The following is a 24,437-nucleotide window of genomic DNA, read 5'->3' as shown; positions in this document are numbered from 1 at the left end:
CTATAAAGTAAATGAATTTTTTATTGAGTGACTATGGTGCCTGAATGCATTTTGAATGTACTTACTTTAAATATGAATTTTATACTCTTAGGTATATGACCGGTGATAATTATCAGAATATTACTTAATAATTTTTACTATTATTCAAGATTATATATAATATATATATATATATATATATATATATATATATATATATATATATATATATATATATATATATATATATATATACATGTGCTGTGTTCTCTTTTTTTGACTGTTCCAATATCATTTGAGTTGTGATCTGACTGGAATAAAATTATTATTATTATAAACTGAAGATGATACAATATATATTATACAATTTTGTATAATGGACTATTTATAGCTTCCTCATTTGTTATGGAGTTCATTTACATTTATAAGTGAAGTAAAACTGAAATCTAGTAATATTTTGTTACCCTCCGTTCCTAACGAAGAACACGGAGCGTGGTCCGACCCAAAACGAAAGCTTCAGTTCTTGCTCCGGATCTCAAAAGAAATATTATTTAAGTCATTCAGGGTACGCCCTTAGCGCTCCAGTCAGGCGTCTACTCGAATGCACCTAGAAACTTGAAATGTTTTTGTTTTCTGTGAAATTGACATTCCTTATCGTAGCGTTTTCTGTGAAGTACATAGAGAATGTGTTTCCTTTGTTCCTAATTTAGCTGATAATAATTTTTCCGTGAGTAATGCATTATTATTGTTTTATCAGGTAGTTTGAAGTACCGATGAAGATTTTTTGATAATTTTCCAAGTCACTGATATTGAGGCATAGACAAGGCCGAATGTAGCGTCCCATATATATTTGAGAAAGGTTAATGCAGTCAAGCTGCTGGAAAATAATTCCATGACGATGCCCAACAGGCTTTTAAATTGAAATCAATATGGGAATGCTTTTGAAATAATTTCGTCTTTAGTTTTTATAAGTTTGTTTAAATCAAGAACTGGTTCAATAATGTATGTGGTCACCCTATGCCCTCAAAAATTTGATTGGAAGTGAGTATTAGTGAGTACACATTATGAAAGAATTTGAGTCTGTATTTCCTGCAACCTGCCTTCCAACCCAAAATTTGGTTTTGTACCTATATGAATGCTGTAAATGTATGTCCAGTTCCAGTTTTGGATATGCAATATTACCCAGATTTCTTTATAGTCCTTGCATCACAGTTTTACACTATCTAAGAAAGGAAAATTGAAGAACATGTTTTTCCAAATACTTTATATAATTTTCATTATCATAAACACATTTCATATGCTTCATCTACATACAATTGTCACATCTTATCCCATGATTTCAAGAACCCATACAAGATGATATTTCATTATAGTCTATCTATATCAATATTTCTTATAGTGTCTCAAAAAGATCGCTCAAAAGTGATTATCTTTAAAGCTGTTGACTACTGAGAAATAATAACAGATGTTTTTATTGACCACATTAAAAATAAAATAACATGTAATGCTATATTTCTTAGGTTTCTTCCATAGCAAGTTTGCTCAGTGGAAGCATTATTGCCATCCAACAATTTTATTTAGATATATACTCTCAAAATAGTCAACTTCTTATATGTAGGTAAGTTGATGTTTTGTCAATATCTAAGATAGCTTTACACAATTTCTATAGATTTTTCATTGAATCAGGTTAAATCTGTAAGGTGTTGTGATAATTATGACTTTGGTCTCATTGATATTCAACCTGAGTTCATTGATGATAGGAAAGTGGTACATGTATATTGATGTGTAGTTATTATTTTTAACAGCTTTGCAAAAACTCATCACTACCAATTACCACTATATCATCAGTAAAGTGATTCAGGAACTCACAATTTTGAATAGAGTTTATATCATTTAAATATAAAATGAATTAGAAAGGTCCCAAAATACTACATTGCAGGACACCTGAATTAACGTTCCTTTTATCTAAAAAAACACTGTCAATTTTGGTACATTGTATCCTTTTTAATAGCTATTTTTGAAACCATTTTATCTTAATGCCCGTTACACCATAATATTTTATTTATTTGGAACAGAACTCCCAGACAGAAATTATGCTGGTATAGAGAAGTTCATAGAAATGTCTGAGTTAACAACATTTACAATTTTTTTTTTATGTTTTTGAAAATTATACGAACCGTTTTAAAAAATTCTAAATAATTTGAAAGCGGACTATTCTTTCCTTTGGTAGTATTTATTACATCAAGATGAAAATTACTGGAACTTTTTAATAATCAAATATTTCTTTTCAGGAGATTTTTAGACTGTTCAGTGTAAAACTGTTCAGTGAAAATCTCACAATAAAGTGCTCTTTCAGATATCAGCTGATTCCATCACATATGAAAAACATATGGAACAGTTGGGGAATTCCCCTTCTGTGTTGTCCCCCACTCTATATAACGATTTATCACTTGATGATGGATTTGTATATAAAACTGTTATAATAATATTCAGAGAATACAGTGAAATCTTGATTTTCAGAATAAATAGAATGGCTGGAAAAAATAAAAAGCAACGTCTGGTAAGTTACAAATTTACATAAAAAGTTGTAACAAGATGGATGTTATAAAAGCTTCTCCCTAATACATTTTTCATTTTATTTAATCAGAAGTAATTATGTCCTATCACTGATATGTTTCATACTGACTCAATATAATTATGTAGCATCAATATAAAGGGGATACTTTTAAAAGTCAATGAATTGGACTTTTAGGATAAAACTTTGATTCCATTTTCTCCATTGTGTTACAACTTGATATTGAGTTAAAATTGGGCGTGGCTGTCACGATCATCTTTCTATAGTTTTATAGTATTTGTTGACCATGATTAGTTTGTATGTATCTACAACTGGTGCCGTACTCACAGCTTTTTAACTATTGGACAGATTAACTCTAACGGATCTATATAATGACATATCATGTTGGGAAGCCATGCTTTATTAACTTTTGAATTTTCTGTGCTCTACTGAAAATATTTTTATTTACTGAATCAGATCTTTTTCCCGTTTTAACATTCATCTTTGCCACGTACATGGTAAATGGATAGATAGATACTCTTGTGGTTATTTTACAACATTAAATAAGTTATGAAATGCATATTGAAAGTGAAAAACGTTTCAAAAAGATATCACAAAAAGGGAAATGAAAATATATAAATGTATATACACAAGATAATATTAGCGGAGCGGATTATTAGCGGAGAAGTTGGAAATACGAGGTCTGTTCAAAAAATAAGGTAAATTTTCTTTTTTCTCAAAAAATATTAATTGAACAATTTCTATTTTGTGCCCTTCAAAGTAGTCCCCCTCAGATATAAATAACTTATGCCAAAAAATCTAAAATTAACTTTAAACGTTAAAGCCAGTCTCGAATATACCTACACAGTAGGTTGAATGGACTGACGCCTATCAGAAAATAACTACTCTCCTGGCTAATACCACGACGAAGGGCGTTGGATTATATCCGACAGGCGTCAGTGCAAGAATCGTCACCCTTTGTGGTATTAGCCAGGGGAGAAGTTGTTTTCTGATAGGCGTCAGCCCATTCAACCTTCTGTATAGGTACTGTATAGGACTGGCTTGAACGTTTAAAGTTCATTTCTTTAGATTTGTTTCAAGCATAGCCCACTGACTAATAAGAAAGTTTTTTTCCTTATTCAGAGGAATCGGGCAAATTTCGGATATGCAATTGTTTAGTACCTCGTCCACTAGATGAAGTGACATTTTGTTGTTCGCTCCAACTTAGGAAGAGAAATAAAATACTCTGAAAGAATTCCGATTTTCAATTATGAAATATCATTGACTTCAGGTCGATGATGCCCACTATCTTGCACTGATGAGTGGCTAATGAGCCCAAAACCGGTCTGCAAGTGTGCCCGTTCCAAAATTGAAGGTCGACTCTTTCAGTTGTATTGCCAATTGCATATGCAGGAAATTTTCTGTAGAGATTCTTGCACTGATGCCTGTCGGATATAATCCAACGCCCTTCGTGGTACTAGCCAGGGGAGTAGTTGTTTTCTGATAGGCATCAGTCCATTCAACCTACTGTGTAGGATTATTCGAGAATGACTTGAAAGTAAAGTTCATTTCTTTAGATTTGTTTATTGCCAGTTTTCAAGCATAACCCACTGACTAATAAGAAACTTATGCTGACGTTTTTCCCAATACTAGAAGAAGTTATGGTATGTCCTTGAGCGCTCCCAGCAATTCAGTTTGCATCTCCTCAATTGTGGCAAAGCCATACTTTCATGGGTCTCTTAAATCTCGGTAACAGGAAAGAGTCGCAGGGGGACAAATCTGGTGAATACGGTGGCTGAGGCATGATTGCGGTGTTGTTTTTGGCCGAAAAATCAAACAAGCAAAGACGAGTGATGCAAACGTTATTAATTAATTGTTTTTCCACAATAGCAGACGTTTTCTTCGAATTGCGGCGCGCATCTTCAAGACCTTACGTCCATGTGGTAAAAACTCCTGATGCACTACGCCAAATCTGGATCACCGTAGACGTCATTCAACAATTCCTAAGCGATGCTCATGTGACTTTTTTTTCGTCAAAATTCAGCAATTTTGGAACGAACTTCGCTTCCATACGCTTCATTGCTTGAGCCAACTGATATGCCGACATCCTCAGCAACTTCTCTATAAAGTCTATTTCAAAAGAGTGTAGAGTAATAAATCATGAAGTGTCATAAAATTTGCCTGAATTTCGTTGTCGTCCATGGGCGTAGGCAAATCTTAGGATTATTAAACTTAATAATTAAAGTAAATTAAAAATTACAGACATAGATAATAATAAAAGGCCATTTTTGGGAAGTAATTTGGTCTAAAACTAAGTACCTACATGTATTTAGGTAAGTAAAATTTCTTAAAAAAAGATTAAGATTAATTTTAGTGGTTCTTGCAAACTTATTTAATATGCAATTTGGGTTCATATACTTGAGCATGATTTCTCAAAAAGGGTTAACACTTAGTTCCGAGGTGCCATGTCATTATAATAATCCCTTTTTGACCCTGCCCACCAATCATGCAATACCTATTAAACCCAGGTAATTAAGAAAAAGGGTTTAAATATATTGTAATGGTGTCTTAAACATTCGAGTTATAATAGTAATTGTTACTACACCAATTAAACGTACAGTGATATTGTGATATAGAAATAGTGAAAAAGTTATAAAATGGGGACATTTACTCCAAAGAAAAGAAGTGTAAAAAATTCTCCGCTATCTGTTTGCGAAAAAGTTATAATTTTAAATGTATATGATTGCATAAAACACGATCACCCTAGTTTGTCTGTGCAAGAAAGTGTTGAGCGATGTGCCCGAATGACTGGAATTGGACAGTCCACGATTTTTAAATTATTGCGAGAAAGAAAGATATCAGGCCAGGTAAGTCCATGCAAGAGAAAATCAGGAAGACCAATAAAAATCTTAGATGAAGACACCAAATGTGACATTCGAAGAAAAGTTCATTCGTTTTATTTTAAAAAGGAAATACCCACTCTTGAAAAAATATTTATCGAGATAAGCCAAGATAACGATATTCCTTTGATATCCAGAAAACTTTTATGGAAAACTTTAAAAAGTATGAATTTTGCCTGGGAAAAGCACAATCGAAAGGCACTATTACTGGAAAGTGATGAAATTGTTTGCTGGAGACGAAAATATTTGACAACTATAAAGCAGTACCGCAGAGAGCAAAAGAAAATTTTTTATCTTGATGAGACGTGGATAAACGAAGGTTATATAGTCAAAAAAATGTGGCAAGATAAAAATATAACAAGTTCTCGCCAAGCTTTCATAGAAGGCCTTTCGACGGGTATTAAAGTGCCTTCGGGAAAAGGGAAGAGGCTTATAATTGCTCACATTGGAAGCGAAGACGGATTTTTAAAAGAAGGTTTGTTAAGCTTTGAGTCGTGCCGGACGGGAGATTATCATGAGGACATGAATTCGGATGTCTTCGAAGACTACTTCGGGGAAATGTTAAAATTTCTTTCAGCTGATTCGGTCGTGGTTATGGATAATGCAAGCTACCATTCAAGGCGCTTAGAGAAGGTACCAACTTCAGCTTGGAGAAAGCAAGAAATTATTAACTGGCTGTCAAATAAAGGTATTCAGTTTGAGACGAATTCAGTAAAGAAGGAACTACTAGCCATAGTAAAACAACATAAATCTCGCTTCATGAAATATGCCGTAGAAGATGTAGCAGAAAAGTATAAAGTAACTGTGCTGCGCCTACCGCCATATCATTGCGAATTAAATCCTATAGAACTTATATGGGCACAAGTTAAAGGATATGTTGCAAGGCACAATACCACATTTAAAATGAAAGATGTCAAGGTATTGTTTGATCAAGCCATTATGGAAATCACATCAGAAAACTGGCAAAAAGCAATCCAGCATGTTTTAAAAGAGGAAGATAAAATGTGGGAACTGGACAACTTGGTCGATCAGGTGGTTGACCCTATAATTATAACACCAGGGGATGATGACAGTTCTTCGGATGAAGACTATACTGATGTAGAATAATTTAATTGAATTGTAAATATACTGTAGCGGGATAAGCAATCTGGACAGAGACCAGTGTATCAGTGACAGTGACACTTTTGCTTAGGTTAGGGTTTAGAATTAAGGGTAGTCTGAATAATTATTTTCTCGGAAGGTTCTCGAAAATTGTACCTAGTAATCAATAGAACATTTAATTAGGGTATAAATAGAGTGTTGTTAAACGTTAAGGGAAGATCACAGTTTTAGTATTGTTCAAGTGTCAAATTGTAATAACGTATCCAGTAAAGTTCTTGTCGTTTTTGTGAATAAATTGATTTAAAGTCCCCACAAGTGTTTCAATACGTAAAGTTCGTTCGTGTGTGTTTGTGAGTATTTCCCGATTTCGGTTCGTATATATTTTATTGTTACATTTTATATTTTTTTAATAACACTGTTCTGCTGTATTAAATTTTTATTTCCTTTAATAATTTTTATGAATGCATATTCTTTTGGCAATTATCCCACTAGCGCGCCTCTGGCTCAGTATTTATCCGTCGATAACAATGGACAAATCCCTTAAAACAGGGTGATACCTACCTGCTCTTTATGAAACGACATAATTTTGCAATGCGGACTAGGGAAGTGACAGAATTTATTGACGGATCACCCTGTAGCGCTTTTGAATACTTAATGAGATTTTATTACTCTACACTCTTTTGAAATAGACTATAATAGTGATAGGACGATTCTTCGTAACAATTTTATCACCATGTGCCACTGTCAAAATTTCAAGGGTTTTTAAGCAACTAATTCCATTTTTTACCCTAAATTTGATGCAAATTCTTTGATCTATTAATCTATTTCTTTTGATAGCAACACCAACAAACTAAACATGTTGAACTGCTGAAACTGTGAATATACGTGCGAGACGTGTGTACCAACATAAAAAATTGCTAATCGAATGTACTTATCCTGCGAAATTTGAAAATTCACCTTATTTCTTGAACAGACCTCGAACTCATTCTTCTTCATATAGTGAGGTAGCTTGAACATTTTCAGACCAGTAGAATTTGAAGTGTTTAGGTAATAGGTAGAGCAGGTGAGCTCCAGCATACAGCGGGCACTTTTTATGTTATATTCAGGGCCGTAGCGGAAAGAAATACCAGGGGGTGAGGAAGGGAATCCACATTTTCCCATCCCCACCAGCAAAATTTCCCAACTTTCGAAAAAATTAAAGTCGGGGGATTAGTTACTACTATAATATATTAATTTTCTTACTTAGCTATCCAAAGATTGGCTGAATGCTTATGCCCGTTAGGTTATGCACAAACAAAAATAAATTTTGGTAATTATGAAAATAATAATGGAAATTATTCTACTTTGGACCAAGGTCTTTGTCCTTCCACCATATTCACCATGTATAGGAATATTCAATACAAATGAAAGGAAACAACACTTAAATAATATTGTGCTTATTGTTTTTTACTATTATTTTTTCTATCGTCACGGGCCGAAATTTCCCAACTTTTCCAAGTCGAAAAAACAGCGAAAAGTTGGGAATTTAGTAAAACTGTCACTTCAAAATTCGTGGACTGTTCTCTTACTTGGGAGAAATTAAACTTTTTTAAAGTTTTCAAACAACTCAGAATTTCAAAGTATGGGATCTCCAAGTTATGCATGTTGGGAAATCCCAACCTTCTCCCGGTTCTTTCCCTTTTCTTATTACCTCACCGTTTCTTTTCTCTCATTTTTATTTTTTTAATTTTCATTCATTTTTTTACTATTATTTTTTTTATATCTTCACGGCCCAAAATTTCCCAACTTTTTCCCAAGTCGAAAAAGCAGGGGGGGAAGTTCCCCCCATGGTGACGGCCCTGGTTGTATTCTTTGCATGTGATGGAGTTGGCAGTTATTACTCTGTTTAGTATCATATTCAAAATGAGTGTAAATTAATGACTTATAGGGATAGATAGATGTTATCGTTAAGATATTGTTTTAATGAATGAAGGCTAATTAATTTAGTGTTATGAAAATTCTAGATGTTTCTGCGGCTCTTCCCACACAGTAATGTTGCTGCTGATGAACTGGTATATAACGAATTTCAAATTCAAATTCGTTTATTCATCTGAAGAGAATATCACACAATAAATTTCCATTAGGAGTTATTACATTTAGTACATACAGAGTGGTCCAACGAAAAGTATGCACCTTGCTTTTCTCCTTTTTTTGTAACTTAACGCAAAAATGCTCGGACAGGTCAATTTTGCTTTTGAGGGGGACACATTTTAGATGTATTTTTCTACCTGTACCTTCAACCCCCTAGCGAGGGTGAGTAACAACCCTGAAATTTTAAATGGAAAGTGGGGTCGAGTGATATATCATTTGAAAGGGCACAAAATTATCTTTCCAATGATACCTAATTTGTTGTATTTCACTGTATTATGAAGAAAACAACTACAACCCAGTACTTTGAAATGTATAATAGACTTAGTAGAATCCTACTTTAGCAAGTGCTGAAAATGTGACCCATTTGCTTCCATAAAATAATACAGATTTTGTTCAAATCTATTCCTAACATTCTGTAGCATATCAGGTGTTATACCTCTGCACTCTGCTGTAATTCGTTGGCGAAGATCTTCTACGGACTCGGGCTGCGTAGCAAAACATTTATTTTTCAAGTGTCCCCAAAGGAAAAAGTCTAAAGGCGATAAATCAGGTGACCTGGCAGGCCATTCGATGGGGCCTCTCCTTCCAATCCACCGTCCAGGAAACCGGTCATCTAAAAACTCTCTTACCAGAGCAACATAGTGAGGAGGTGCTTCATCTTGTTGGAAATGAAGCCGATCATCATTATGATTTTGGTCATTTTCAATTATTTCTGTTATGAGTGGATCAATTGTATCTTCAAGAATGTTCAGGTAGATCTCACCAGTTAAATTCCCAGGAATAAAAAGTGGCCCTACGATATGACTACCTAATATGCCACACCAGCATTGACTTTTTGAGGGTACTGGGTATGGACCTTTCGGAATAAGTGTGGGTTACTGTTATCCCAGTAACGGCAATTATGCCTATTCACAGCTCCATTAAAAAAAAAGTACTCTCATCGGAAAAGCACGTGTTGAATGATAGGTGCGGATCATCAATTAGTAGCTGGCTCAGTTGTTCACAAAATTGCAGCCTTCTATCAGGATCATCTTCATTGAGTTCCTGAACTAATTTAATTTTGTACGGATGAAATTTATAAGCTTTTAATATCCGTATTATGGACGAACGGGAGACACCTGAGGCTGCAGCAAGCTGACGGGTACTTTGAGTATGATCCAATTCAACATGTCCCAAAACAGCGACTTCCACTGCTTCATTTCTGATCGGTTTCCGTGGCTGGTGTTTCACATTACAGACAGATCCGGTATCGACAAACTTTTGGACTAACTTGGCAACGTACGAATCATTCACATTTTTCCCGGGATGTCTGTTTTAAAGAGGCGAGCAGTAAGTCTAGCACAACTATTATGTTGATAATAAAGTTTTAACAATTTCAACTCGTTCAGGAATAAACCATTTTTACAGTAAAGTTGAAATCATTTCAAAAGCAACCGAACTGAATCAATGAACGTTTGCCTAAATTCTTTTTGTACACTTATCTGCTGTTGTTATTTGAACCAAAAAACGCACGAGAGAAATTGAGGAATGTAGTAGTGATAAAAATGCCGTATTTTATGCATTTTCATTAACACCAAAAATATCGAGTAAATGTTCTTGCTTTTTTATAACTATTCAAGTAAATACAACAAATTAGGTACCTATCATTGGAAAGAAAATTGTGTGCCCTTTCAAATGATATATCACTCGACCCCACTTTCCATTTAAAATTTTAGGGTTGTTACTCAGCCTCGCTAGGGGGTTGAAGGTACAGGTAGAAAAATACATCTAAAATGTGTGTCCCTCAAAAGCAAAATTGATCTGTCCGAACATTTTTGCGTTAAGTTACAAAAAAAGGAGAAAAGCAAGGTGCATACTTTTCGTTGGACCACTCGATATATCATTCATTTGCGAATAAGTACCTAACAATCATTGTGTTGCTTCGAATACAAACTAAGCATAGCATGCTTGTGTTTTGCACTTTTTAATGATCATCCAGAAAATATGCCTTGAGTTTATACAGTTTATGAATCAGACGAGTAATCAGTAAATATTGATTTCAGATGAAAAGCAAAGAGGTACAAAAGTTTTTATGAGATGAATATTTGATAGTTATTTAAAATTATAGGTATCATCAGCTGAACATTATTTTCAAAATAACATCATAATAGTGATTATTAATATTTGTAAAATATGTATTCAATTGTTTTCTAAAATTATAGATAAAGATTAACATTAATTTCATTTGACTCTATGAGCTCATTTACTTTACTTTTGAAAGCTCTCTTGCTTCTCAATTCTTTCACACATAATGGTAGTGAATTATATAGTTTAGGGCCAATGAAGAAAACAAATCTTTTTAAGTGACTTTTCTTGAAAATCGGCAAGTCAATAGATTTGTTTTCTATGAATCGGGTAACATAATGTTCAAGCGGATTAACAATGGGCTTTGTTTTACGGTAGGTATATATAAGGCAATAATATGCAAATAAGTTTTTGAGATTTAGTTGCAAGGATTCCTTATACAAACTTTTTGTATTATATAATCTGTCCTTTTTGAAGAGTATTCTTAGCAAACAATTTTGAGTAGTTTGCAATATCTTAACATTGACTCAGCTAATGAGTTATAAATTATGGAAAGGTTTTTCCTGCTGAGAATATCACGTAGTGAATAAAACTTATGTATTGGTTGCCGTAATTTCTTTGATACATATAATGCATATTCATCCCACCTTAGGTGTTAATCCACTATCACACTAAGATTAATTTTTTCAATCTGTGGACAACCTCTGAGGCATATTTCATCACAAGAATAACTGTGTACTGAAATATATCGTTCTGTAGTTTGGTCTTTACCAGTTAGAGAGAAGGTGATAAAATTACTCTCCTGAAAATTTACTGTTAATAGGCTGTGATTCAACCAACTGTGGATGTGAGAGAGGCTTAATTTAGTACATTCATATATCTTTTCCCATATGATACTATGTGATCACGAAAGTTATTTAGATCAGCAATGTTGTTAATATACACGAGAAACAATATTGGACCCAGCAATGAACCCTGTGGAACACCGATTGTGATTTTCAGTGAATCACACAGACTCTTCAATTTTTACTTGCTGTGTTCTGTTTCGTAAATAATTTTTTTATAGATTTAGTGCTGTGACACGTATGCCAACTTTATTCAAGTTAAATATTGTGCAACACAGTGTCGAAAGCTTTGGCCAAGTCAAGAAATACCGCAAGACATTTTCTTGACTTATCCAAGCCTCCGAAAATATTTTTAGTTAGATCCGTAATTGCATCCTCTGTGCTCGTATTTTTCTGAAATCTATACTGTTTCTCTGTGATACACTTATGCTTGGTAAAACATTTCATCAAAAGATGTTTCAAACACTTTTCGAATATTTTTGCAAAGTTGTTTATAACTGAGATGGGTATATAATTGCTAGGGGCTTTGTAATCACTAGATTTATGAGTGGGTGTGATAATTGCATTTTTCCACTGGGAAGGTATTATACCTGTTTCGAAAGACAAATTTATTAAACGTTTCAAAGAGGCAATAATACAGCTTTATTGAATGGTGCGTGTGAAAGTTATATTTGAGAGAAATAGATGCAAAGTACAGCTGGTTCAACTTTTCTGTTAAAAGAGAGTTTGTGGTCCAACTAGAGTACTAGGAATCTCGTTGATTCCGAGTTGTTTGATAATTTATGAGTGGACCTGAAAGTACTAGTGACCTCAATGATACATGCATTGATGCATGCAATGCATGAATGATGAATTATTGATACGGTGAATCAGTTCTAACTAGTATTCAAATTCTTCTCAAATTCCAATTAAGGTTTCAATTTTCACCTGTTAGGTCAGGTCAGGTCAGGTCTAAAGTGAGTAGGTCTATTCGACCCTGCACCGCAACCAGCAAGGGTTTATTGTGGCCCACACCTATTCACACTCGACCAAATAAACCCAGCTTCTTAATGTTGTCTACGAACATGAAAAAGCAACCAGATTTTCAGTCTTTATAGCAGCATATCACACTGACTTAAACAAAATCACTAGATCCTATCTACAAAAAATAAACAATGAAAATTAACAGTTTTGGTACTTCTGAAGATCCCAATTGAGGAACATTTAATCAGAAGACAGCAAATAATCCCACAGCAACAACAATACACGATATTCAGTTTGGTAATAGAAAAATTCCTATTTTCAGAACAGGAAAAGAAAAAACAGGAAGGCTCAAAGTTCAAACATGACATCAAACAACAGTGAAGTCATTTTGGAACAGGCCGCGCAACCTCATTCTGAAGAATATACACGTCTCAATGCTATCGAGAAATTAGTACAGAAATTGAAATCAAGTCAAGATAGAGATACATTGTTTGCAATGAAGTCTGTACTGACTGCCACAAAAACCGACATAGAAAAGAAGTAAGTTATCCCCACAAGAAATATGACTAGTTTTTCATCTACATATATGTGGTAATACTTTTTGGTTTTAGGAACACTGTTTTCAAAATATTAGAAAACTTTCTGGGAATTATGGAACATTTCAGCTTGGAAGATCTCGAAGTTACATCTGTGAAATTTAGAGGTGAGTTCATCATACGAAAGTATTGCAGAATAGGTCACCTAATGGTGACCTAATCCTATGAATTTGATACCCACATCCCATATAACATGTATTTCGAACTACATCATAAGACAGCTGGAATTAATTTTTATTGTGGGTTTTTAAGAGCCCAGAACTTTTTCAAGGTCTTCATACACAGGATGTTTATTAAACATGCGAAAAAAATTTAAAGGAGTGTTCCTTGGATTACATTCTAAGAAATATTACTGGAGTTTTTTCTCAACACCAAATCGTTATTTTTAACACTTCGACACGTGTTTCAATCAACAAGTGATTATCTTCAAAAGAAAGATGTGAGTTCAATCTTCCTCTTGAAGAGGACGATTGAAACTCTTTGTTGGGAAAAAACTCCAGTAATATTCATTACTACACCAAAGGTTCCAAACAGTGCATCATAATCACATTCTAAGGATATTTTGTCCTTTGATTAACGTAGCCGAAATGAAAGTATAGCGTTCTACACTGGACCTAACAAGTAATAAAAAATCTAGCAATTCCGTTGGTACCTATCACCAACATTCCTATAACTGCAAACGGCTGGAGACATTCAAATCCCTCAACTACTGACGCTTATTCTTTTTACCAATGAAGCCAGTTTCTCAAGAAATACCATAAGGAATAACCATGTTTGTTAAAATCCACATATGGTGCTTGAAGGGTTAAAATTTTGGGTGAGAATTGTCGGTGACTTCCTAATTGGACCGGTATTCCTGCCAGAAAGACTTAACGGCGAGGTATACCTAAACTGACCCATTTTTTTTCAACTCTAAACGGGACGTCCATATACATCGTGACTCACGGTCGATGGTAGGTTAGACGTTTCTGGAAAACGCAAAGCATGATTTTTCTGAAAATTTCACCTCTCACATTTCCTTATCTGTTCTATTGATCTAAAATATTTTCAGCATTGCGGCGTTGCCACTTCTATCAAAAAGTCCTAGCAATTATATTTTTTTAAATGGAACACCCCGTACATTAATACATTTTTGGAATCGCTCTAGTATTTTAATAATTTTTTGTTAATAATGTCCTATACCTATCTCTCTCTGTTTTCGAGATAAAAAATAACTTGTGCTAAATATGGTCCAAAACATAACCTTAATTGAAATTAAGTACATTATACTCTCAATTCATGAAAAATTAATATTTTGATGATAGTTTGGAAAAACTCGAAATATTCAAATAACACCAAGAAATCGATTCCATATCATACAGGGCGTGCTAAAATTACTATTATTTCCATTGTGCATAAAACTAGTCGAAAGTTCATTTTTTCAAATGAAACCCCCTGTATATTATTCGATAAATTGAAAGATGGTGAAAACTGCTTCAAGATGATATACATGTTCCTATACCTAAATCGTCAAGTTTTCTTAATAAAGCTGTTTTTGTGGAAAAATAGTTATTCACGTTTTACCTACAAGTGTTGAAAGTGGCATTTTATTTTGTGAGTGGGGATTATTGCAAAACGAGCGTCAGCAAGTGGAGCAAACTAACGAGCAAAATAAAATCACTTTTAACAAATGTATCATACACATTTTTTTGTACAACGTTACTGCTGATAATAAAAATAAATTATAGGGTCCATGGCATTTGAACACACTATCTTTGGATTACAAGGCATATGTACGCTACATACGCCAACTCACGTTATTTCAAGGAGGATTATTGGTTAGTCATGAAGGACTTTCTACAGTTGGACTGAATACTACTTCGTCCTCGTCAGTAACTTCACAGGGATTTAATATTACTAATAGCACGAACTGCATGTGTGAACTTTTCTAAATGATTTTTGGTAGGTGTTCTGATTGAAGTGTTCCTATCAAAGAGATTTTCAATAACAGTTGTACAAAAATTAATTTTTAAAGAATTTGATTTCTAGGTAGCCGTGGAAATATCAAGCTTATGACAGTTTGGTGACTTTTATAAGTAATTGATAGATGGTTATTGACGGTGTTTCAAAAAATCGCCAAAAATGAATGCAAATATTGATTATTCAAACGAAGTTCTTATGAAATTATTTATTATACACGGACAGTGTGATCAAATCATTGCCAGAACGTGTAGAAAATTCAACCAAATGTATCCTGAATTAACACCAATGAACGAGAGGAAGTTTGTAAGATTACAAAATAATTTCCTTAACTATGGCTCCATGTTAAAAGCGACTTCAACATTACCAAAACCTGTTACTTCAAATGAGGACAATACTGTTAACGTGTTGGCATATTTTTATGCATATCCAGAAGCTTCCATTCGCAATGCAGAAAAAGATTTAGGTGTATCACATGCTTCAGTACAACGAATTTTGAAAAATCACGGAATGCATCCGTATAAATTTACCAAAGTTCAAGCTCTAAAAGCAGAAGACTTCGAACGTAGAATGTATTTTTGTGAATCCCTTTTGATTTATACACAGGAAGATCGGGAATTTTTGTCAAAAATAATTTGGAGCGACGAATCAAAATTTACGAGGGATGGTATTGGGCTGGTATTGGGCTGATCATAATCCTCATGTAAAGAAATGGGTTTTCAAGAAAAATTTGACCTGAATGTTTTCTGTATTCTGAAGAACAATAAAATCAGCTTTTTTATTTATGAAGACACACTGAATGCAGAGAGATATCTCCAAGTATTAAGGACGACTGTAACCGATTTTCTTGAAAATTTGCTTTTAGAGGAATATAGGAATTAGTGGTTTCAACTGGACGGAGCGCCAGCTCATTCCACCCAGGAAGTTTCCAGGAAACTTGACGAACTCTTCGACGATCGTTGGTTTAGGCGTTTAGGGCCGTGGGATTGGCCACCGAGATCACCCGATTTCACGCCACTTGACTTTTTTTATAAGGTGTTTTAAAAGAAAGGGTATACAGTACTCCAGTGCCTACCAAAGAAAAATTGCGACGGCGAATAGTGCGGAGTATTGAAGATCTGGATCTCCAGGAAATTGAAAAAGCAACCACAAGTCGCGTACAAAAAAACATTTTAAAGTGTTTAGAATGTAATGGACAACAGTTTCAGCATTTATTGTGAAAATGTGATATTTTGTTTACAATTTTGTTATTTTGAATCATCCTATTCTGTTATTGTCTGTACTTTCACATGTTTTAGCCCACAAAATCTTACTTTTTACCTAGAAATGACTGATTTTTGGTACAGTTGTTCCCTGGAAACTTTGAGCCATGGTTAAGGAAATTATTTTGTAACCTTACAAACTTCCTCTCGTTCATTGGTGTTAATTCAGGATACATTTGGTTGAATTTTTCACACGTTCCGACAATGATTTGATCACTTTGTTCATGTGTAATAGTTAATAAATAGTTTCATAAGAACTTCGTTTGAATAATCGATATTTGCATTCATTTTGGAAGATGATTCGAAACACCGTCGATAATTCTTTGTAAATTACTTATAAAAGTAACCGAACTGCTATAAGCTTGATAATTCCACCGCTTCCTAAATCCAAATTCTAAAAAAAAATAATGTTTCTAGAAGAAGTGACTTTATTGAGAAAACTTGACGATTTAGGTATAGGGACATGATATATCATCTTGAAGCATTTTTCACCATCTTTCAATTTACCGAGTAATATACAGGGGGTTTCATTTGAAAAAAATGAATATTTGACTACTTTCATGCACAATGATAATAATAGTAATTTTAGCACGCCCTGTATGATATGGAGTCGATTTCTTGGTGTTATTTGAATATTTCAAGTTTGTCCAAACTATCATCAAAATATCAACTTTTCATGAATTGAGAGTACTGATATACTTAATTTCAATTAAGATAGAGATAGTTATAGGACATTATTGACAAAAAAGTATTAAAATACCAGAGCAATTCCAAAAATGTATTAATATATGGGGTGTTCCATTTAAAAAAATAAAGTTGCTAGGACTTTTTGATGGAAGTGGCAACGCCGCAATGCTGAAAATATTTTATATAGATAGAACAGGTAAGGAAATGTTAGAGGTGAAATTTTCAGAAAAATCATGCTTTGCGTTTTCCAGAAACGTCTAACCTACCATCGACCGTGAGTCACTCTGTATAACATACCTATGTATGTATGTATGGTCCATGCAGTATGGACCATACTCCATACTGTATCGACTCATTAAAGCACCATTTAATAATAATAATTCGTCTTTATTATTTCCAATATTAGGCAATTAACAGTTTAATACAAAATTTTTCATTACAGGAAACTAAAAGGCGAAGTTCAGTTTACTTTCATCTGAGGGCGATAAAAATAACCTGTTCTTCCACTTAACCTCGACAGTGGTTAATGTGATAGTAATTATTAAATTATATGCAATATATTATATTTTTAGTCGTATTTATATTTTTCGGAGGAACAAATTTGCTTCAATAAATCTATTCTCAGTTTGGAGAGATGAAATCATATTCTCTCCCAATTAACAGACCTTCAGATTCATTCTCTGCATTTTCTTTTGGGAATTATTTGCCACCAATCAAAAGTTTAATTCAATGGTCGGTCGGTAGTCAGGCGGTTCGACGTGGGTGCTTTGTTCACTAACTCGAATTGACCGCCGTGTTGGTCGGTGGTTCAAGCCCTAGTCTGAACAATCGATTTTCACTTGCTATCGTCCAACCCTTGTTAGGAATCACACGTTAAAAGGTAAGACCTCGTTAATCCTTGGCTCGCACACGTTTCCACTTCTGAGGGTTGTCGTTCATAGGGGTGATACAGCTGATTAACGGAAAAACAGATTTCAAACAGAATTTTAATCATCCAAAAAATCTTCAGAACAAATCTATTTTCGATTGAAGGAGTATTCTCAGTTTGAAGTGATGAAACAATGTTCTTTCCCACTTAACAGATGATGTTGATGTTTTTTGACACACAAATTCACAGATTATATTCTATATGCAGATTACCAACCAATTTGGAGTCTTACAAAATAACAAAGATTTTTTTTTGCAAAATTTGGTTTTTGCCCGGATCACCAGTAACTTTTGTAGCCTTCGGCAAAAACCACATGGCAGTTTGAAGGTGATTGACAATGTTTCATGATGAATTTCAGTAGTTCGGACTTCCATTGTCTAATATATAAAAATGATTTGAAATCCCTGAAACAACTAAAAAAGAAGAAATTAAAAAATGAATAGCTGAAAATAAGAATTATATTAACCAAAATAAACCTGAAATGAAATAATAGTGAAATGAAATACAAGTAAAAATAGAACATTTGAATAAATGAAAATAAAGAAAAGAAAAAAGAAAATGAAAATAAAAAGTGGCGAGATTCCAAGTCACGTTAGTTCACGACGTTTCGATTGTTAGTATCTACAATCGTCTTCGTGTGATGACTGGACTGATTCCTCCGAGGGATGACTATTTATAGTCATCTTCAGTCCGCTTCAGTGGTTCCGTGGGAGATGACCGTTTTGGCGGGAGTTGGCCACTTTTCGCTTGATGATGGGTTTCCATATGTTGCGTATTTCTACGCTGGCTTGGCTGAATACGTTGTTGGACAACATGTATGCGGCTTCCTTGAATTTTCTCCTAAACCAATGTTCCTCTCTGTGCAAGATCTCAGCTTGGGACAATCGATGTTGTGTTGATGGGTCCAAACATGGTCTGCTATTCCTGATTTGCTGGTTTCCCTCGCTGTGTGTGTTTCTTGTGCATGGCAGTTAGTTAACCAAATAAAAATGAAACCCAACCAAGTAACGGAAATTTCCTTAAAAAAGAACGAAAAGAATTATCGACTAGATAAATGGACGAGAAGTAATCATTTCACTCCCACTTCAAGAAAAGTAAGACTAGATCTTGAATTTACGCAAAAAATTATACCTATTTGTTCAAGTTCACTATTTTCCAATTTTTGAATTTGAAGTAATAGATTTGATTCATAACCTGTGGGCATGATGGGATATCTAATAATAATATTAAGAAATGTAGTCAGCAACAGCAACTGAGTTTTTCCCTGGCGTATCTAATAAATTTGTAAGTAGAAAAAGGTATTTTCCCAGACAAATTCAAGGCTGGGCTCATAAACCCAGTATATAAAAAAGGTGACCCCCACTCCACTGAAAACTATAGAGGAATAAGTCTTTTATCAAGCTTTAGCAAGCTTTATGAGTCGAATATAAGAAATCAACTGCTTCCATTTTTAACTATGAATATAAGCTGCTATCTTCAAGTCAGCATGGTTTCACAAATGGCAGAAGTACTGAAACTACTTTGTATAATTTTGAAGAAAATGTAATAACAGCCTTGGATGGAAAAGTTCAAGTTTGTGGGCTATTTATTGACTTTTCTCGGGTCTTTGATAGTGTTAATCATGACCTCTTATTAAAATTAAGCTTGAGCGTTATGGTATAAGGGGTGTAGCCTTGAAGGGTGTAGCCTTGAATTTAATGAAATCAAAGCTAACTGATCGATCCCAGAGTGTAATCATCAACACAACTCAGAGCCAATCTCTCATTGTTAAGCAGGGAGATCCCAAGGCTCAATTCTTGTACCTTTGTTATTTTTAATCTATGCTAATGATCTCATTAATTTCCTTCTTGACATCTCTAAAGTCCAAGTAATATCATATGCTGATGATACAAATCTACTCATAACTGGTGAAGATACTACTGAACTTGTGATAACATCAGAAATGGTATACAATAAAGTAATGTAGTGGTCCGAAATAAATCTTCTAACAGTAAATGTATCTAAAACCTCTTTGATGAAATTTACTTTGAGGGGAACTATGGAACAGTTTCAAATGTTTTAGAACAATGACATGAATGTATATGCAAGTGAAACGACTAAGTTGCTTGGACTAATAATCGGCAATAAATTGTGCTAGGAACCAGATGTCGATATACTTTGTAAAAAGTTAAGAAAACATTGTTATGCGTTAAAGTTCTTATCAAATCATTGTCACGAAAACATACCATTAATCGTTTATTATGCAAACATCAACTGTCACCTGCGATATGGTATTCTTAACTGGAGTACATGTACCTCTTGGTCACGTGATTTCGCTCTGCTAGGCTAGAAAGTCATCAATATTTACTGTGTTCCTGTTTTCATTTACAGAACGTTTTATACCAAGGCAGTTGATAGAACTTACAAGTAAGAATTTGAAACTAGACGGAAACTCTGTTATTGGTAAGTGATTGTGATATAGGAGAGAAATTAAATCAACATTTATTTGCCTTAAAATTGTGTAGGTCGGGGAGCTTTTGGCATCATTACTAAAGGGATTATGAGAAACCCTGATGGATCATCTGAAAAAGTTGCTATCAAGAGTACTCTCAAGGAGGAATACAACTATATGATACAAAATGAAGCTGAAGTTTTATCACAACTGGTTCACAAAAATGTAGTCAAACTTTTAAGATTCCAGAAAAATCCTATGAAAATTGTTCTTGAGTTAATGGATTTGGGAGACATCACTAAAGTTCTGGAGGTAATTAAAATTCTTTTCAATTTCATCATGAACGTAATTATTATTTTTCAATATAAGTTTACGCGGGCTGTTCAAAAAATAAAGTAAATGCTCAAATCTGAATCGTAGTTCTCAGTTCAATCTTCCTCTTGAAAATGATTACTTGGTGATCTATTACTCTATTTTGTGAGCAATGAAAATCTAAACAGACTACAGAAGCTTCAAAACAGATTCATGAGGGCAATATTAAGTTGTAATAAACGCACATCTGTGGAAAACATATTGGAAACACTGTCTCTTATGTCTGCTAAACAAAGGATAACACTGAATATGCTAATATTTAAATTCAAAATTAAACACAATATGTTGCCAAATTATCTGAGTGATCAGTTAACCTACACAAGTAGTATTCATACACACTCCTCTAGAAATACAATAGGAAATTTTTATATCAACAGAGAACATATAGGTTGTGACTTGTTGTATAGTTCTGGTCTGATTGCATTTAATAATTTGCCACGTCATATAAAAAGCTGTGATTCATTAAATTCATTCAAAAGAAAATGTAGTGAATATTTTTCAAGTAATAGTCATCAATAATTCGTCTTGTTTTTTAATTTCTTGTTTTTAAAAGAGCATTTAGAAGAGCATTATTTGCTTATAAAGAGTAATAATAATAATAATAGTGGCCATCATCGACGTAAAGTCAATGATATTCCATAATTGAAAATCAGAATTCTTTCAGATTATTTCATTCTTCTTCCTAAGTTGGAGCGAAACAACAAAATGTCACTCCATCTAGTGGACGAGGTACTAACCAACTGCATATCCGAAATGTGACCGGTCTGCAAGTGTGCCCGTTCCAAAATTGAAGGTCGACTCTTTCAGTTGTATTGCCAATTGCATATGCAGGAAATTTTCTGTGAAGTTTCCTGCACTAACGCCTGTCGGATATAATCCAACGCCCTTCGTGGTATTAGCCAGGGGAGAAGTTGTTTTCTGATATGCGTCAGTTTATTCCACCTACTGTGTAGGTAAATTCGAGACTGGATTGAATGTTTAAAGTTCATTTCTTTAGATTCATACCACAATTGTTTCGAGGGCTGGAAAAGACGCTGGCACAAGTGTAGTATATTTGAGAGGGACTACTTTGAAAGGAAACAAAATAGAAATTGATCAATGAATAAATATTAAAAAAAATTACTTTGTATTCTGAACAGACAGCGTATAATAAATATGTCAAAGCAGGTAGGAAGAAGAATAAGATTAAAATTACAACATTACAAGGTGACCCAATAATCACCTACTGAAGACACTTTTTGATCGTCTAGGTCTAGGTCTTCACTTGTGTGTATGTATATGTATATTTGTGTGTACGTATGTATATGAGGACTTATTGTGTATATATATATATATATATATATATATATATATATATATATATATATGTTTATATGTGTATATATGTATGTATGTATATATGTGAGCTAGATTATGTGTTTATGGTTATGTGTATGTTTGTTGAATTTGCTTATTATTTGATGGTTAGTTAATATTATTTGCTATTTCATAGGTTTTTTTAATTTCATAAATACCTAGGTTAAGTTGAAAAACAGCATAAGCTGAACTTCGCCTTTCATCGATTGTTTCACTGTGTTTAATTTGTAATTATTTCATGAATGAAGCCGATTATTATTATTATTATTTTATTTTCCACCGTAGTGTGCGCTGGTCAGGCCCTATCCCCCGAAGCCCCGATACATTCGGGAGGGCGCGCCAGCATAATCAACCAATGACCACTCCCCACACCGTGGGGTAAGTGATCATTGGGTCCGAGAATCATGTGCCCTGAGCAAACGCAGTGAGCCAAGAATGACAGCCTTCTGCATCTGTGCGGCTAAGATTTCTGCCTTAGTGCGGCAAGCCGGTATGATTTTGAGATTCGAGAGTAGAGAAGACATCATTCCACCAAGGACTCCAATAATCAGAACGACCATCTTGACAGAGTGATCTGGATAGAGTCTGCGGAGTTCGAAGAGAAAATCCCGATATTTTATCCGTTTTTCCTCCTCTTTTCTGACGATATTCGTCTCGCCAGGAGCTGAAAACTCCACGACAAATATCGTTTTGGTCTGGTGGTCGAGAAGGACTACATCAGGCTTATTAGCTTGTATGAGCCTGAGGGTGGGGAACGAATAGTTCCAATAAATTCGGCACTTCTCGTTCCCCACAACGGATTCAATATCCCCGGAGCGTAGGGCAACACCGGTGTCTCGTCAATACCGTAAGAGTGCCGTAGATGGTAATAAAGCACTCTTAGGGCCGCGTTATGTCGATGGATATAGGCCGAGACCGCATATGCTGGACATGCTGATAGCAAGTGCATTAGGGTCTCGGGCGCCTCGCGGCAGGCCCTGCACCTTGTGTCAGGAACCTCTATTATTATTATTATTATTATTTATTCTCCTCGAACATTGTATGTATTGTCTCATGTTACATTACCTTATAATAATTATATCCCCAGTCGCAACTTTTGTAGAAATGGTAAATAATGAAAGTATTATTATCTTAAAAAATAATGATAAATTTGTAACTGATTATTATTTCAGGTTCCGGGTCGATACACAAAACATCTCTTGAATATATTCCAAGATGTAGCCTGTGGCATGGAGTATATTGCTGATAAAAAATTCATTCATAGGGATTTAACCGCCAGGAACATTTTTGTCAACTCAAGATTGGAATGTAAAATTGGTGATTTCGGATTTTGTGTCTATGTTGGCGATTCTGACGGAAGCTATGAAGATGAAGTAAGATTTCTGAGCCGATTACTAAAATTATTTACTTGCCATGTTTTTTCTGTGAGATAAACCACGGAGATATTACTATTGACGTCCAGATTCAATAATTTTGTTTAAAATAATTCACAATATCTAAATCACACTGCAATGGTTACAGTATACAGGCAGTTTCTTTTATCAAGTGGTAACATTATTGCTATATTCTAAACCGTAACAGATGCGAAGACGACTAAATGGAAAAAAAGGTAACTGTCATCGGGAACAATACAATGGTCGAAGAAAATTTACGGGACTCTCGCCCTTCTCGAGTTATACGGGGAAAACTAAAAATGCTGTTTTTCGTTTTTTTTTCGAATGGAATTGTTATTTCGGAGAATATCAAAAAATGGAAAAAGAAAATGTTATTGTATTCGAACTGTACTATGACGATGTAATAATAAGTATTCGATAAAACGTTTCGTGTCAACATGGCCACCATCATTTTTTTTTAAATACGGACCTGTCTTTTTATTACAGATATTGATAAAGCGATAAATGCGCGTTATCATTAAATATTCAATCAGGCAACAGTGTCGAAAAAAAATATTATTGATTCAATTTCTATTTATACAGGATTTAATGAAAAAAAGTGGTCAAAAATCGATCTACATATTCTGGGGCAAAACTAACTTGATTGGTTATAACTAACATTCATGCAAATGTGTACACAAAAAAAGTTATAGCACTTGGAAAGTACGGAATGAAAATCGAACATCTTTTTCATATGAAACCACTGAATTTGTTCAGCCCATAAAAATTTTAGGGAGTTATTGAACCCCTAAAACCCCCCGAATTTTTCTGTGTTACAATTGAATTAAAATTGTGTCACCATTGGTTAAATATATCACACTCTTGCTTCAATAGTGTTACAACTCAAAATATGACAATTTTGAGTTATTGGCATCAC

At 34.2% G+C, this 24,437-nt stretch overlaps 1 protein-coding gene across 2 annotated transcripts in view; it reads left to right on the top strand.

The window, feature by feature from the left end:
- Nucleotides 1-645: 645 nt before the first annotated feature.
- The window catches only part of LOC111505468 (ephrin type-A receptor 4a), a 29,026-nt gene continuing 5,234 nt past the window's right edge, over nucleotides 646-24,437 (top strand). Inside the window, exons 1-7 of one of the 2 annotated variants that reach the window (XM_023160277.2) lie at nucleotides 646-706; nucleotides 2,500-2,539; nucleotides 12,859-13,076; nucleotides 13,148-13,239; nucleotides 20,339-20,410; nucleotides 20,473-20,711; nucleotides 23,300-23,500. In XM_023160277.2, the coding sequence (XP_023016045.1) occupies nucleotides 2,510-2,539; nucleotides 12,859-13,076; nucleotides 13,148-13,239; nucleotides 20,339-20,410; nucleotides 20,473-20,711; nucleotides 23,300-23,500 (852 nt within the window). In that variant the 5' untranslated portion in view covers nucleotides 646-706; nucleotides 2,500-2,509. Of the gene's footprint in view, nucleotides 707-812; nucleotides 1,021-2,499; nucleotides 2,540-12,858; nucleotides 13,077-13,147; nucleotides 13,240-20,338; nucleotides 20,411-20,472; nucleotides 20,712-23,299; nucleotides 23,501-24,437 lie in introns of those variants that run through there. The other variant, XM_074174090.1, reaches the window with a different exon arrangement.

This window comes from Leptinotarsa decemlineata, unplaced genomic scaffold (genome assembly GCF_025532065.1).
Source record: "Leptinotarsa decemlineata unplaced genomic scaffold, Ldec_3_MD MMD2_tig00000505_RagTag_RagTag, whole genome shotgun sequence".
In the NCBI taxonomy this organism is placed as follows: Eukaryota; Metazoa; Arthropoda; class Insecta; order Coleoptera; family Chrysomelidae; genus Leptinotarsa; species Leptinotarsa decemlineata.
The sequence above is the reverse complement of the archived record's forward strand: the minus strand, read 5'-3'. Positions and strand labels throughout refer to the sequence as shown.